Source organism: Copadichromis virginalis, linkage group LG11, assembly GCF_057382275.1.
Source record: "Copadichromis virginalis isolate Kocher_CV1m ecotype Utaka linkage group LG11, C_Virginalis_male_GT1.1, whole genome shotgun sequence".
Classification (NCBI taxonomy): domain Eukaryota; kingdom Metazoa; phylum Chordata; class Actinopteri; order Cichliformes; family Cichlidae; genus Copadichromis; species Copadichromis virginalis.
The window spans coordinates 10821461-10834379 of NC_140628.1; the positions used below are offsets into that span (position 1 = coordinate 10821461).

General features: G+C 39.7%; 1 protein-coding gene across 1 annotated transcript in view; it reads left to right on the top strand.

Annotated features, from left to right (window-relative positions):
* The window catches only part of deptor (DEP domain containing MTOR-interacting protein), a 42970-nt gene that overhangs the window by 12439 nt on the left and 17612 nt on the right, over positions 1–12919 (top strand). Inside the window, exons 3-4 of the mRNA XM_085473124.1 lie at positions 2276–2454; positions 5209–5332. Coding sequence (XP_085329250.1) covers positions 2276–2454; positions 5209–5332 — 303 coding nt within the window. The remainder of the gene's footprint in view (positions 1–2275; positions 2455–5208; positions 5333–12919) is intronic.

The window sequence follows — 12919 nt, forward strand, 5'->3', positions numbered from 1 at the left end:
CATGCCTTAGAAATAACAGGAGGGACAGAATATTTTATACTCGAATGACTCAAAGGTCAGTGTTAAGTAGCTTCACAGACAAAAAAAAATTCCTCCGATACAAGGACTAAAGTGAAAATGAGGGTAACAAAGCAACCAATGTCAAAAGAAAAATTTTGAAAGACCTTCAGAAAGCCTGGAGAACTATTGCTCAAGACCAATTAAAAAAATACAATTAGGTCTGGCTCCTTGGAAGCAAAATATAAGGAGATAAGGGATGCCAAAACCTTTGGACAGCACTGTAGCTTGTGAATATTTGTAATTTGTTTTGTTTCATATTATTAATGAGAGTTTTCTGATTAAACATGACCCATGGTCCTTCTCGGTTTCCCTTCGCTGCATCCTATTTAAAAAAAAAAAAATCCTGGAAACACTCTTACACACGGGACAGTTTAATGTCTGACTTTCTCCTTTTGTGTTTGGCTGCAATTCCTTTGTTTTTTTAGCTTTGTCCTGGAGTGTTTGCTCATACAAAACGCAATGAGAGATTTAAAAACGTCACATTCCCTTTCAGTCTGAGAACCGCAGCATTCATAAGTATAAGATTACACTTTGCTGATGAGAGCAAGCAGTGCCCACACCTTTGTTAGCTCACTTTATCATGAGTCAAGCTCATGGAACATGAATGACACAGTTTCCGTTACTGATAACAGCAGACTGTTTTAAAATATGTTATCACTTGTTTGTGCTCTATCGTGTTGACTCCTTGTATCACAGAACAGATCTGTTTCAGGCAGATGGCTTAAAAACAGACAGAGAAGCAGCTATATGGAAGAACAGGCACATGCAGCTGTTGTAGTAAGTCTTGTGACCAGTTCATAGCTGTGAATAGATAATGTGTTGCACTGTGGCTGAGTCTGATGGTTATTAAGTGTTCATGAATGCTTCCAGCCTGGGACTCAGCATGCCAGTAGGCAAAGACTCTTTGAGAAAAGCTTCTCCCTGTTACTGTGTGATTCAGCACAAGTTAAAGAAATGAAACGACTTTGCTTTCTGCTTCCTCTCGAGTTGAATTTATGTGAGGATTAGACCGGAGCTAAATACACAGAGAGGATGATGTCAGGATTGCATGGATGCAAAGTCTCCAAGTTTTTCAGAGGAGCTTGTTTGCCCATCGTGAGTCTTGGCAGTAGAGTTGGGTCGGCTTGGACTAATGCTGTCATAGCTAATCCGGCGTGATGCTAGCCAGCTGCATACAGACTCAGCATGAAGTGGAACTAGCTAGCTGGAGGAAGCTTGGCTAAGACTGGTGGACTGTTTCACAATACCTAGGTTCAGCTAGAGGTCACTGTGAAGCCAGCACATGAAGGATCTACACCAGGGGTGCCAAACATAAAGCCCGGGGCCCAGAATGAGCCCAGCAAAGACTTCAATCCAGCCCACTCAATAGCTTTCAAAAATGTGAACAAGTGCATTGATTTTTAACTTTTTAACTGTATTTTCATAGGTTTTACTAATAAGTCTTCCCAGCTACAGAAAAGTTATTAAATAAACAATTAAATGACAGAGAAGTTCTTATTTTTCACTATTTACTATAGAAATGTCCACATTTGCTTTTTTTTATAGTGCGCTCACATTTTAAAAACAAGAAACTTGAAACTTTAGATTTTATGTATGCAGGACAGTGTGGGAATGGGTTACCAAAGCTTATCATGCAGAAAACCGAGATGTACTGTTGAACTAACACTTTGATTTCTTATATCAAGAGATCTCAGGGTTTAAATGTTTATTTAAATGTTTTTACACTGGCATAAGGAGGAGTTTCACTGGTTTGATCTCAAGATCAAAGTGGGCGGTATCTGGCCCATGATGGAAATTAAGTTTGGCTTGAGAGGTTCATCATGTGATCATGCAGTCAACCTTATAAATCCCTGCAGATAGTGTTTGAATACTGTGTTTCATCTCAAACCAAAAATATGCATTTGCTGTGTTTTCATTCCACTTTAAATTTCAATTGTGATACCCTCACATCGATAACCAAATCAGGACATGTAGTCAGCAACAGTGCTTAGCTGTTTGTTTTAGAACAATATGAGCAAAATGAGTGTAAAATGATACACCATGCTGCTCTGGTCTCTCCTCACTGTTATTACAGTCTCTTTATATGTTACAAAATCAATGCACCCTTTCAGGTGCAAAACAAACAACAACAACAACAAAAAACCCAATTTCTGGTGTAATTTCTAAGGACTTGTGCTGAAGTCAGATTTTCTTCCCCTCTGCTACTTGTTTACAGGCTGCGGCTCCATGAGGCGAAGGTGATCAAGGACCGGAGGCACCACCTCCGGACTTACCCGAACTGCTTTGTAGCTAAGGAGCTCATTGATTGGCTAATCGAACACAAGGAAGCTTCAGATCGAGACACGGCCATCAAGATTGTGCAGAAACTTTTAGACCAGAGCATCATTCACCACGGTAGAGCTTTGTTTCTGTGAGAAAGTGTATGCGTGTGAGAGTGGATTTTCCATTTTCTATAACAGCAAGGGTCCCTCTCTCACCCTCTGTTTTCTTCCTGACATTTTCTGGGAACAAGCCGTCCCTCTTAATGGATGATTCTCTGGGTCTCCTGGCCAATTTGGCTCCAGTGGAGCGTCTCATACCTGCTTCACATTTGACCACTGACAGAGGCCTTTTTCCTCTTAAGTTATTACTTAGACAGAGCCAACGTATAGAAACTAGGCTATAGATTAATGACCGAATGTCAAAACCCAGTCTGTGATCCTGTAACGCTTCTATACAGTCTGAAAGAAAACATCAGGACAGCTTTTGTTTCTCTGTGTGCATCTGTGTTTCTTTGCATGAAGACAGCGTTTGCCTGCATTATAGGCTTTGGGTTCTCTCAGTCACTCTCTAACAGCCGCTTCCTGTAGTGGCTCTTTGTCAACAATTGTCCATGTTGTTATTTAGGCATTGTTTGGGGGTTCTCGTTAAAGCAGTTTCTTTTAAATGTCTGCAAATTCTGCAGAAATTTACAGACTTCATGATCGGAACTGGTTTTGATGATCGGGTTCCTTAGTGTCACCGTGTTACTGCAGTATCACAGAAAGGGAAGGAATTCCATTACATTTGCCAAGTACGTTATCTTGGACTCAATGATGAGCTGATTAGAATTCAGAAGTCAAAGGGCCAAGTCACTGTGACCTCATTGGCCATAACTCAGGAATTTATGGGCTGGGTGGTGCTATAGCTAGCTGTGATATACTCGAGGCTAAAATCCATGTCACAGGGGCCTGGATTCAAGTCTGACCCAGACCATTTCCCCTCAAACTCTCCTACTCTCTGTACCATCTTGTCCAATGAAGGTTAACATGCCTAAAAATAAAATACACCAAATACTTATTATGGAAAAATTGGACGCAAATGTTTGAAAAACGTAACTTGAAAATTAAAAAAGGTAAGAGCCACTATGATATTATAATGTATAACTTAGAAAGTTATAAGTGCTGATCATAAGTCACCAAATGATGACGGACATCATTCAGACATGGTCGGCTGCTGAACTGGTAGCAAGAACCTTTGGTCTTCTTTCGGCTGTTCACCTTTTGTGGATCATCTTCCTCCATTTCACACTATTCCTAGCATCCTCTTCTGTCACATCATCTCTCTGCATGACCTCCTTCAATACCTACATGGATCTTCTGTGATCGTCCTCTTTTCTTCATGACTAGCTGTTTCATCGACAACATGTATCATTACGTAAAGCTACTTGAAATACTACCAACATTTATTTAGAGTCTTGAGTAACTTGACCCAGCTGTCTTAGCTAATTATAGGCCAATCACCAACCTTTATTTTGTCTCAGAAGTTCTTTAAAGAGTAGTTGTATGACCTCTGTGGTTGTCCTGCTTAACCTCATTGCAGTGTACTACACTTATGACCACAATAATTTATTACAGTGACTAGAGCATGCCACAAGTATTACAAGGTATTGTGCTGCAGTTTGAATCATAAGATAAGATAAGATAAGCGTTATTAGTGCCACATGTGGGAAATCTTTTGGTCACGGCAGTAAGTACAAGTTTAAGAGCAGTAAAAGTTAAGAAAAACACAATAGGATAGGGTAAGATAAAATAGAATAGATACTATACAGCAATATGTAATAGACTCCAATTTGTTAATGTAAATGGAGCTTCACACACTAAGGTTAATAATGGAGGTTAATAATAACAATGGAGTTCCACAGGGTTTTGTGCTAGGACCAATTCATTTGACATTATACATGCTACATGTATACGTGCTACATGTATGCATTTTACATGTCACCGTTTGTAATGGCAGCCTGTGTGGAGGGAGGAAGAGGACCCAAATGCAGACACTTGGAATGAAACTATAATTAAACAAAAAGCGAGCCATTTGTTTGTGGCTGGGAAAAGGTACTAAACAAAAGGTAGATGCACACTTAGGCAAAGGTTCAGGTGACAGACAACAAAACCTTGAACATGATAAAAACATGAACATGAAAAAACCTGAAAACATGACAAGAACTCAACAGGCAAACTGACACTGAACAAAGGATGATAAAGGACTTAAATACACAGAAGGGTAATGAGGGAAGCGGAAACACATGGAGAACATAGCTGACACATGAACATGACGCCACAGGGGAAGCAAAACTAACTATTATACGCAAGGAGAGGAACATGGGAACAGATAAGAGGAACGAGGCACAGACATAACTAAAATCATACATAGAGGAGGAGAGACTTACACAGGAAACAGAGCATGGAAAAAACTTTAGCTAAACGAAACCTAATTAAGGCATACTAATAATAACACCAGAACTTACCATTACTCTAATACATCATAAGAAATCAGACATACAAAATAAGCTCAAAATGCTGGGTCACAGACCCACCGCCATGACATAGACAGTATTACTGGAAGGCAGAGCATTCATTTTTATTACTACTCCTCCATCCACGATCCCTCCTTTGTACATTTCCAGGCTATCTGAATCTTGGCCGTTTGTCTCCAAACTGCTCAGCCTGAGATATCCCTCTGACATACTCATTTCTGTCTGCCAAAAATGAAGTTTAAGCTAGTAACTGAGTTTGGACAGACAAATATGTAAACCACATCTCGGCTGGTTGGGAGAGTAAACAAAAATGTGGCAGTGTTTTTGCAGATTAGCCCTTTAATCTAACTTTCTTTGCCTCTTTTTGCGTTCAGTGTGTGACGAGCACCGGGACTTCAAAGACATGAAGCTGTTTTACCGCTTCCGGAAGGATGACGGCACATTCCCGCTGGATAATGAAGCCAAGGTGTTTATGAGGGGCCAGAGGATCTATGAAAAGTATGAACAAATAAACTTTTCTGTTTTACCTTTTTTAAAATGTAGCATTAAGGATACTGTGTTGCATTTGCTTTCACACCAAGTGCTAGATTAGAAGAAGGTTCTTATATCTGCATAAAGACCAGGAAGTCTCTGTGTAAAGGTGAGAAGATATGCTCTCAGTAATTAGCTTCCCAGTTGTGAAGTTTTTCTGTAGCCAGCAGAACCTGAGTGAGCTGATCAGTGAACTTCAGGGATGATTTTCTAGATTCTTGATTGAGCAAATTTTGCCATTTACCCTTTCCCAGTGTTAGAGTCAGATTTACTAAACAGGACAAAATAGCATTTAATGTGTGCCATCCCTAAACAGTGCTCATGGGTGTGGTTGGTTTTACTGGTAAGTCACCAAAGTTGCACTGTTTGCTAAACACAGATGCAGTTAAATTCATATTTAAAAACAAAAGATGATTTTTTTTTCCATTAATACATATTGTCACTATCAGCAGCAAATTGCATGCCACAAACGTTAGTAAATCAGTTTACATACTTGATTTAAATATTGCCCTCCCTATATTTTGGCATTGAGAAACCATTCCCAACGATTACATGTAATTTTTCACTGTGCTCTTTTTGTAAATACAGACAATACTGTGTTTGGTGCATACGTTAGTAAATCTGGCCCTTAACACTAAGCAAATGGACTTCTGGGTCAAGCTTTAGTTATAAAACAAGCTCAAGAGTAGCATCAATTTCCCGATTTGACTCCTAGGTAGATGAAAAATTTCCCAGAATGTTAAACCTCTGGTGCATAATGTTAAGCATACCGCAAATGAATTCTCTGATCAACATGATGATTATCTCTGTGGCTCATTTTAGGCACAGCAGCTCAAACTAGCTGCTTGTCAAACCTGTTTGTGAAGAGAAGCTGTTCACAAGAAAGCTGATTTACAGGGAGGGTCATGGGAAGCAAAATTACTTGTTTTTTTTCCTCCCAGAAACTGTGGGACTGCACCGAGGCTCAGAACAAGATAAATTAGGAATATTTTGTGCTGTACATCATGCAAAGCCTCTAGTCTGGGCTTGGAAATGAACCTAGTAGGTCATCTTTAAAGGCCGCAGCTGTGAAAGCATTTGATAGCATGAATGGTGAACTGTGACTTTATGTTGATATGTGGTTTCAGTTTTTGGAGCTTCATGGCTACTTGGAAAGCTGTGCCACATTCCATCCACACATTTCCGGTTGTCCTCTGTATCTCTTTGTTAGTCTATGTCATTCTGCACAGCATGCTGATTGAGTGCATCTGACATACCACCCCCATTAATTAGAAAATTTGTCCTGCTGCTGAATTCGATTCAGTTAGATTAGAGGACACTGCATTGAGCATGCCTGTTTTTTGTGATAAAAGCCTGCAAAGTTAGGAAAATTAGAGGATATAGAGATGAGTCATAGCTTTATTTAGAGGAGCGCTTGGGTTTAAAGGGGGGATGCCACAAATAGCATGATCAGCTCTGTAACCGTGTTGTTTTTCCAGTAAATAGGAGACTAACAATTTATAAATATAAAAAAACCACCAAACTCTTCCTTTCTGCCTCTCGCGTGTGTATGTGGCATTATTTTTTTGGACTTGTGCACTGTAGTCTTCCTGTGCCGCTTTTAATTTGTACACAGTGTAGGGCTGCCACAAACGATTATTTTGATAGTCGACTAGTCACCGATTATCTATGCGATTAGTCGACTAATCAGATCATCATCCACTGGACATAAAACTACAGCTTATTGCACCAGCAGCATCTGCTCTTATATAACTATCATTAGCTTACAGCTTTAAGCTTTTAAGGTGCTAACTAAAAATAAAGACAAGATGATAGTTTATTCAATTTTAATGAAATTTGCAGATTGTTTCGGTAAAGTTTAATAAACTCCTTGCTATCTAAAATATAACAGGACACCGGAGTATATTCTCCAGCATCTCACACTTCTGATAATCAGCTGTCTGCTTGACGTTTATTCAGCTGTGTAAAAACTATAACTTTAATCTCAGCCAAACCGATTTACTCAGGAACAAATAAAATACAAAAAAAAAGCCAAACAATAACATTTTTAATTTATCTAAGTGACTCATATATATTTAACCTGAGTCGCGAAAGACGGCGGTGGGTTTGAAAACAATTTGCCGGGAGTCCGGTGTTCTCACGGCGCTAGTGACCTAGCCCCCGGCTAGCTATCGAGCTAGTGGGTAACAGACGTTTCCGAAAACGTCGGAGCGCTTTTGAAAATATGTGGTGTCCTGATAAACTGAGCAGATATTTGAGGTTTACACAGCTACATTCTCGCCTGAAAATATGTTAAACGTTTATTTTGTGACCCAGAAAGAATAATAAGAGTAATATTAAAACTAACTAGCTACCGCCATTGTTGGAAACTAAGCTGGGCCGCGCTATGAATTCTGGGACACAGCTGCTTCTTCTTCTTCGGGGTTTAACGGCAGCTGGCATCCTTGTACATGCTGTGCTGCCATCTTCTGTTTCAGTCCGTTATTACACTCTTAAATCCTGCTATTATTCCTGCGTCTTTTGCGATCTTACAAAGCTTCAAACGACACGTCGACTATTAAATCAGTCGTCGACGATTTTGATAGTCGACGTAATCGTGACTAGTCGACAAATCGTGGCAGCCCTAACACAGTGGCACACTGTTATTAACAGAGACCTATTTCTTATGTGTTCCTGAGACAGCACACACAAACACAGTTATTGCATAAGAGAAAGAAATATTCCAAGGGGAGACATCTGTCGTTTCAGCCCTCAAAGCTATGTGTTTATGTAATCACCGCGGTGCAGTCCAGGACACACACACACACACACACACACACACACACACACACACACACACACACACACACACACACACACACACACACACACACACTTATCCTAGTGGTTGAATTGCTTCACTGCTGCACTTATGACAAAAAAAATCTCTGTGTCTCTTGTGCTTGAGTGCAAAGTGCACTCATGTCCCACTGAGGGAAGGTTGTTGTCCCTACGCTTCCTGTTTTCATAACAATCTATGATTTAGTTCCTGGTAATCACTTCACTTGTAAACACTACACAACTGAAATGAATGAGACTTAAGATACACAAGAACCAACGACCACAGCAGAAGTTATCAAGCTGTCAGGAATGTGGTTTTATTATAAGGCTTCTATACAGCACATCGTACCATATAATACTTTGATTCGTTTATTAAAAAAATTCTTGACTCATCTCTAAAGTGCCCAGGATGTTTCATCCTTATGGCCTCAGGGTTAGGCTCCCACAAGTTTGATAAGTGGATATAAAAATGGTTGAAACATCCTTATTTCTAGATGAACAATATTTTCTATAGACATTCGTGGTTGCCAGAGGATGCATGAGGCATTTTTAGTACAAGAATTATCTGTTCATTCATTTCAGTTATAGTTTGCCAGGCTAGCACAGTAAAATAAGATGGAAGACATTCTAGCATAAATCTTTTTTTTCAGTGAAGACACCTGTCGTGGGATGGAGTTAGAAGAGGACCCGAATTCAGACTCAGAGCAGAATTAACTCAATTTGGTATTTATTTTAGTTGTGACAGTAAGTCCATAATACTGTAGGAAATACAAGTGCAGGTGAAGAGAATCTAACCAATGGGACAAGAGGAAGCAAAACTAAACACAATACACATGAGACTAGAGAAGAGACAAGAAAGCAAAACACTAACTGAAACCCAAACCCCAGACTGAAGAGAAACGTCCAGAATAAACAAACTAAGAACCCAAAGGAGCATCAAGTAATAAAGAATTTAGTGCAAAACCCAAAGTGTTCGGTCAAAACTCCAGGATCATGACAACATTTCACAGAAGAAAAAGAAGGCTTTACTAACAGAATACTACACAAAAGTCTTGAGCCACACTTTAATCCCTTATATGCTGCTTTAATTTTTTTCACTCATTTTCAGTGCAGTTCTTGTCTCTGACTATTTTCTTAGTAATGGTTTTTGTCTGTTAAACCACAAAACGCTGAGCTACGAATCATGCAAGCATAAAACTACCACCTAACTCAAGGGATGAACCAGTGTGTCTACACATACCCGAAAACTTAACAAAGGGCTAATTTTACATGGTATCTTTAGGCACTTTGTTATTATCTGCCAGTTTTCCTCCTATTTCTATAAAAATGCCAACGAGAACGCAGTTTGGCAGATAAAAAATAGTGTTTTTATTCCAACAATTTGCTCTGTCATGGTTTGGGTTGCATTTCAGCCGGTGATGTTGAAGATCTTGGCAAAACCAATGGAATGATAAACTCAGAAAGGTGCCGTCAGATTGTGTTCCACCATGCAATACAAACTGGAAAGTGTCTAAATTTGCAAAAGCGTCATATTTCAGCATGACAATGATCCCAAACACCAATGCCAATACAGTAAAAGCATACCTGGATAGATAAAAAGACAATGAAACACCATGAGACATCCATAGGCCTCCTCAGTGCCCAGACCTCAACATTATTGAAGCAGTGTGGGATCATCTTAATAGAGAACAGAACAAAAGGCAGCCAACATCTAGAAATCACTGCACCTATTTCTAATTTTTCCAGCAACATATATAAAAATGGTTTGGCTCAAGACTTTTGCACAGTTCTGTACATTAAAATAGCTTTGTGTTTTTTCCTTCAGCCAGTTTTACGTCTATTTTTTCTTCTACTGGAAAATAAACAGTTCTTGTCACACGTTAATTGATCTGTGATACCATCAACTGTCAAAACAACATAAACAACATACTGCAAACAAACCACAAGAAGTTATTTTGACAGAAGTTCCTAAGCGACAGAGGGGACACTTTAAAACGTTGTTTATCATGTAGCTGTTTGTGCGTGTGTGCATTTGCACTCTTGTTGATTATGCCCGAATTTCTACAGAATTTAACCTCTTCCACCTTAGAGACCCCTGTTCAGGGTCAAAGTACCATCCAGAGTTGTAGCTGAAATGTTTAGGTTCAAAAACATCAGTGTTAGTGACTCGTTGTTTGACAAAAACTGTTTATTCTGTCATGTGCAATTTTGATTAATTACAGTAAAATATTTTATGATGAGTGTCTCATCTGAAGCACCCAAACTGCACAGTTTTGGAGCCCAGAGTTTCAGAGGATAATCATGCTCATGTAGATCTCTGATATAATAAATTACCTTTGAGTAGCTGAATTCAAGTGGCTCAGGTGGTAGAGCAGGCTGCCCACTGTTTTCAGGGTTGGCGGTTTAATCTCGAGCTGCCTTTGGCAACAGGTCAAATATATATAGAATGCACCTACATGCTTAATTTGAGCCTTTTTGAGATTAGCCTAACACTGCTCTATCCTCACATACATTCACACCTGCAGTAGTTTCTGGTAGCCTCACTGGAGCACCTGTGAGTTATGTTCTTTGGTGACGGATGGTGGGTTTTCTACCCATTGGTGCACACACAACAGCTGTTTGGTGTCATAGGGGGCTGGAGCCTATTCAGGCTGTCAAAGGGTGAAAGACAGGGTACACTCTGGGCAGGATAAAGGTCTGTCGAGCTAACGCAGAGAGACGCAGTTTTGAATGTGGAAACCCTAACCTAATGCATGTCTTTGAACTGTGGAAGGACGCTGTGCCAACATGAAAATTTTACAGAAATTATTTCATTTGCACAGCTTTGATGCAGATCACCTTAGCCAGCATTTGAGATTTAATCTAGGTACATTACAAGATGTAAGATACAATCTCTTGTCTGTGCGCTGCTGTTGTCATTCCCCACGTTCATGCAGGAGTTTTTTCATGTTTTTTCATCAACGTTTGCCACATCAGTGCGTACAGACAACGAGATAAGGGCAGGCAGGGATGTTTGTTGATTTCACAGGACTTGTCAAGTCTATAAAACACACCAGTTTCAAAAGCAGAGACTGCTTTTCATTCCCAAGGCCGCCCTTCAGTCTGAGCCTGGTCAGCCTCAAGGAACCACAGCGCTCACTCAGTGTACTGGTGGTTTTACATGTTTTCTACTTCAGCTGCAAATTGTATATACTTTCCGTTATTGGTGACCATTTTTCCGCATTCCAGACATCCATCATGCTTAACCTATATTTTGTTTTTTTCCCTGTCAGAGACACACAACCTTTAATTCCTTAACATAACAAGTTATAGCTGTGAGTGTGGTCACTGCTTTATGTTTGCGAGGAGATGTGACATTTCCAGTGGTGGAAAATCTTGTTTTGTTTCAGTAGGAAGTCGTAATAATAAGTGATTAAAAGAGGAAGATTCATCAAAAAAGGAATCAAACTTTTTAGGATGGAGGCAAAAAAAAAGATTGGAGTACAGCATTGCAAAAGTGAACTTATGTCATAGTAAAGGTGTTAAACTAATCCTTCATTTAAGAGCCTGAGATTAGGACTGTAGAAGTAAAGGTTATTTGATATGACAAGGTTTTTTTTGGCACTGCAGGGTGTCATTCACATAATGTGTTTGCTACACAGTCTGTGTAAAGGAAGTGCATGCATTTAGTTTATTAAGCTGTAAGTAGCCATAACTGCATAAACTCCACAAGGTCCACTTGTGTGAGCATGCCCAGTGGAGAAAAGTGCATCCGCCCCATTCAGCCCTTGCACGCTAATACATAAAAGAGAGAAGTTGATCAGCAACTTATAGCAGGTGAGCCAATCATTCCACCTGGCACTGCTCCCTGAATTAATCTGCCCCACCTGGTATCCTGCAGCTCAGCCAAAAACCACCCCTCACTGCTGCAATCCCATTCATATTCTGTGATAGCGTGACTCATGATAAGATGGCAGGTGGGTAAAGTAAGTAAAATAATTCATAGCACCTTTCAAGATAAGGATCACAAAGTGCTTCATAAAAAGAGGAAATAAAAAAACCGCAAAACTAATAATAAACTACAGCAATATCCACTAGTTAAAAGCAAGTCTATACAAATTAAGTCTTGAGCTGCTCTTTGAAAGTTGAGTCCACAGATCTCAGTGGAAGAGCATTCATAGTTTAGAAGTTGCAACCTCGAATGCACAGTCTCTTTTAGTTTTCAGTCTGTAACAAGGAACCACCAACAGGTTTTGGTCAGAAGACCTCAGGGACCTGCACCTTATATTTGGGAGAAAGAGTTTGGTAATGTAAGCAGGCATTTGACCATCCAAAGCTCTGAACGTGATCACCTAAATCTCAAACTGGTTTCAAATGAGACAACTTAGAGGACCTACTAAGTACCCTCACAGTCACATTTTGGACCATCTGTAGGTGATTCAAAGATGACTTACTGAGGCCAGTGTACTAAAATAGTCCAATTGTGAGGAAACAGAGCCATGAATAATCATTTCTAATTCTGATTTAGACACCATTCGACTGAGGCAGTCACACACAAGGCTATTAATGTTTATCAAAATGAAGAGCCTAGTCAAATGTACATCATCAAATGTTCACCATAGGTTCAGTCATTTTATTCATAAATACACAAGGTTGTTGATCACAATGGGAACAAAGCTGTCAGGAACACAAAAGAGAACCAGTCTTCCCAGTGTAGGTGAAAGACACTTAGCTGTCACCCAGTTATTTATAGCA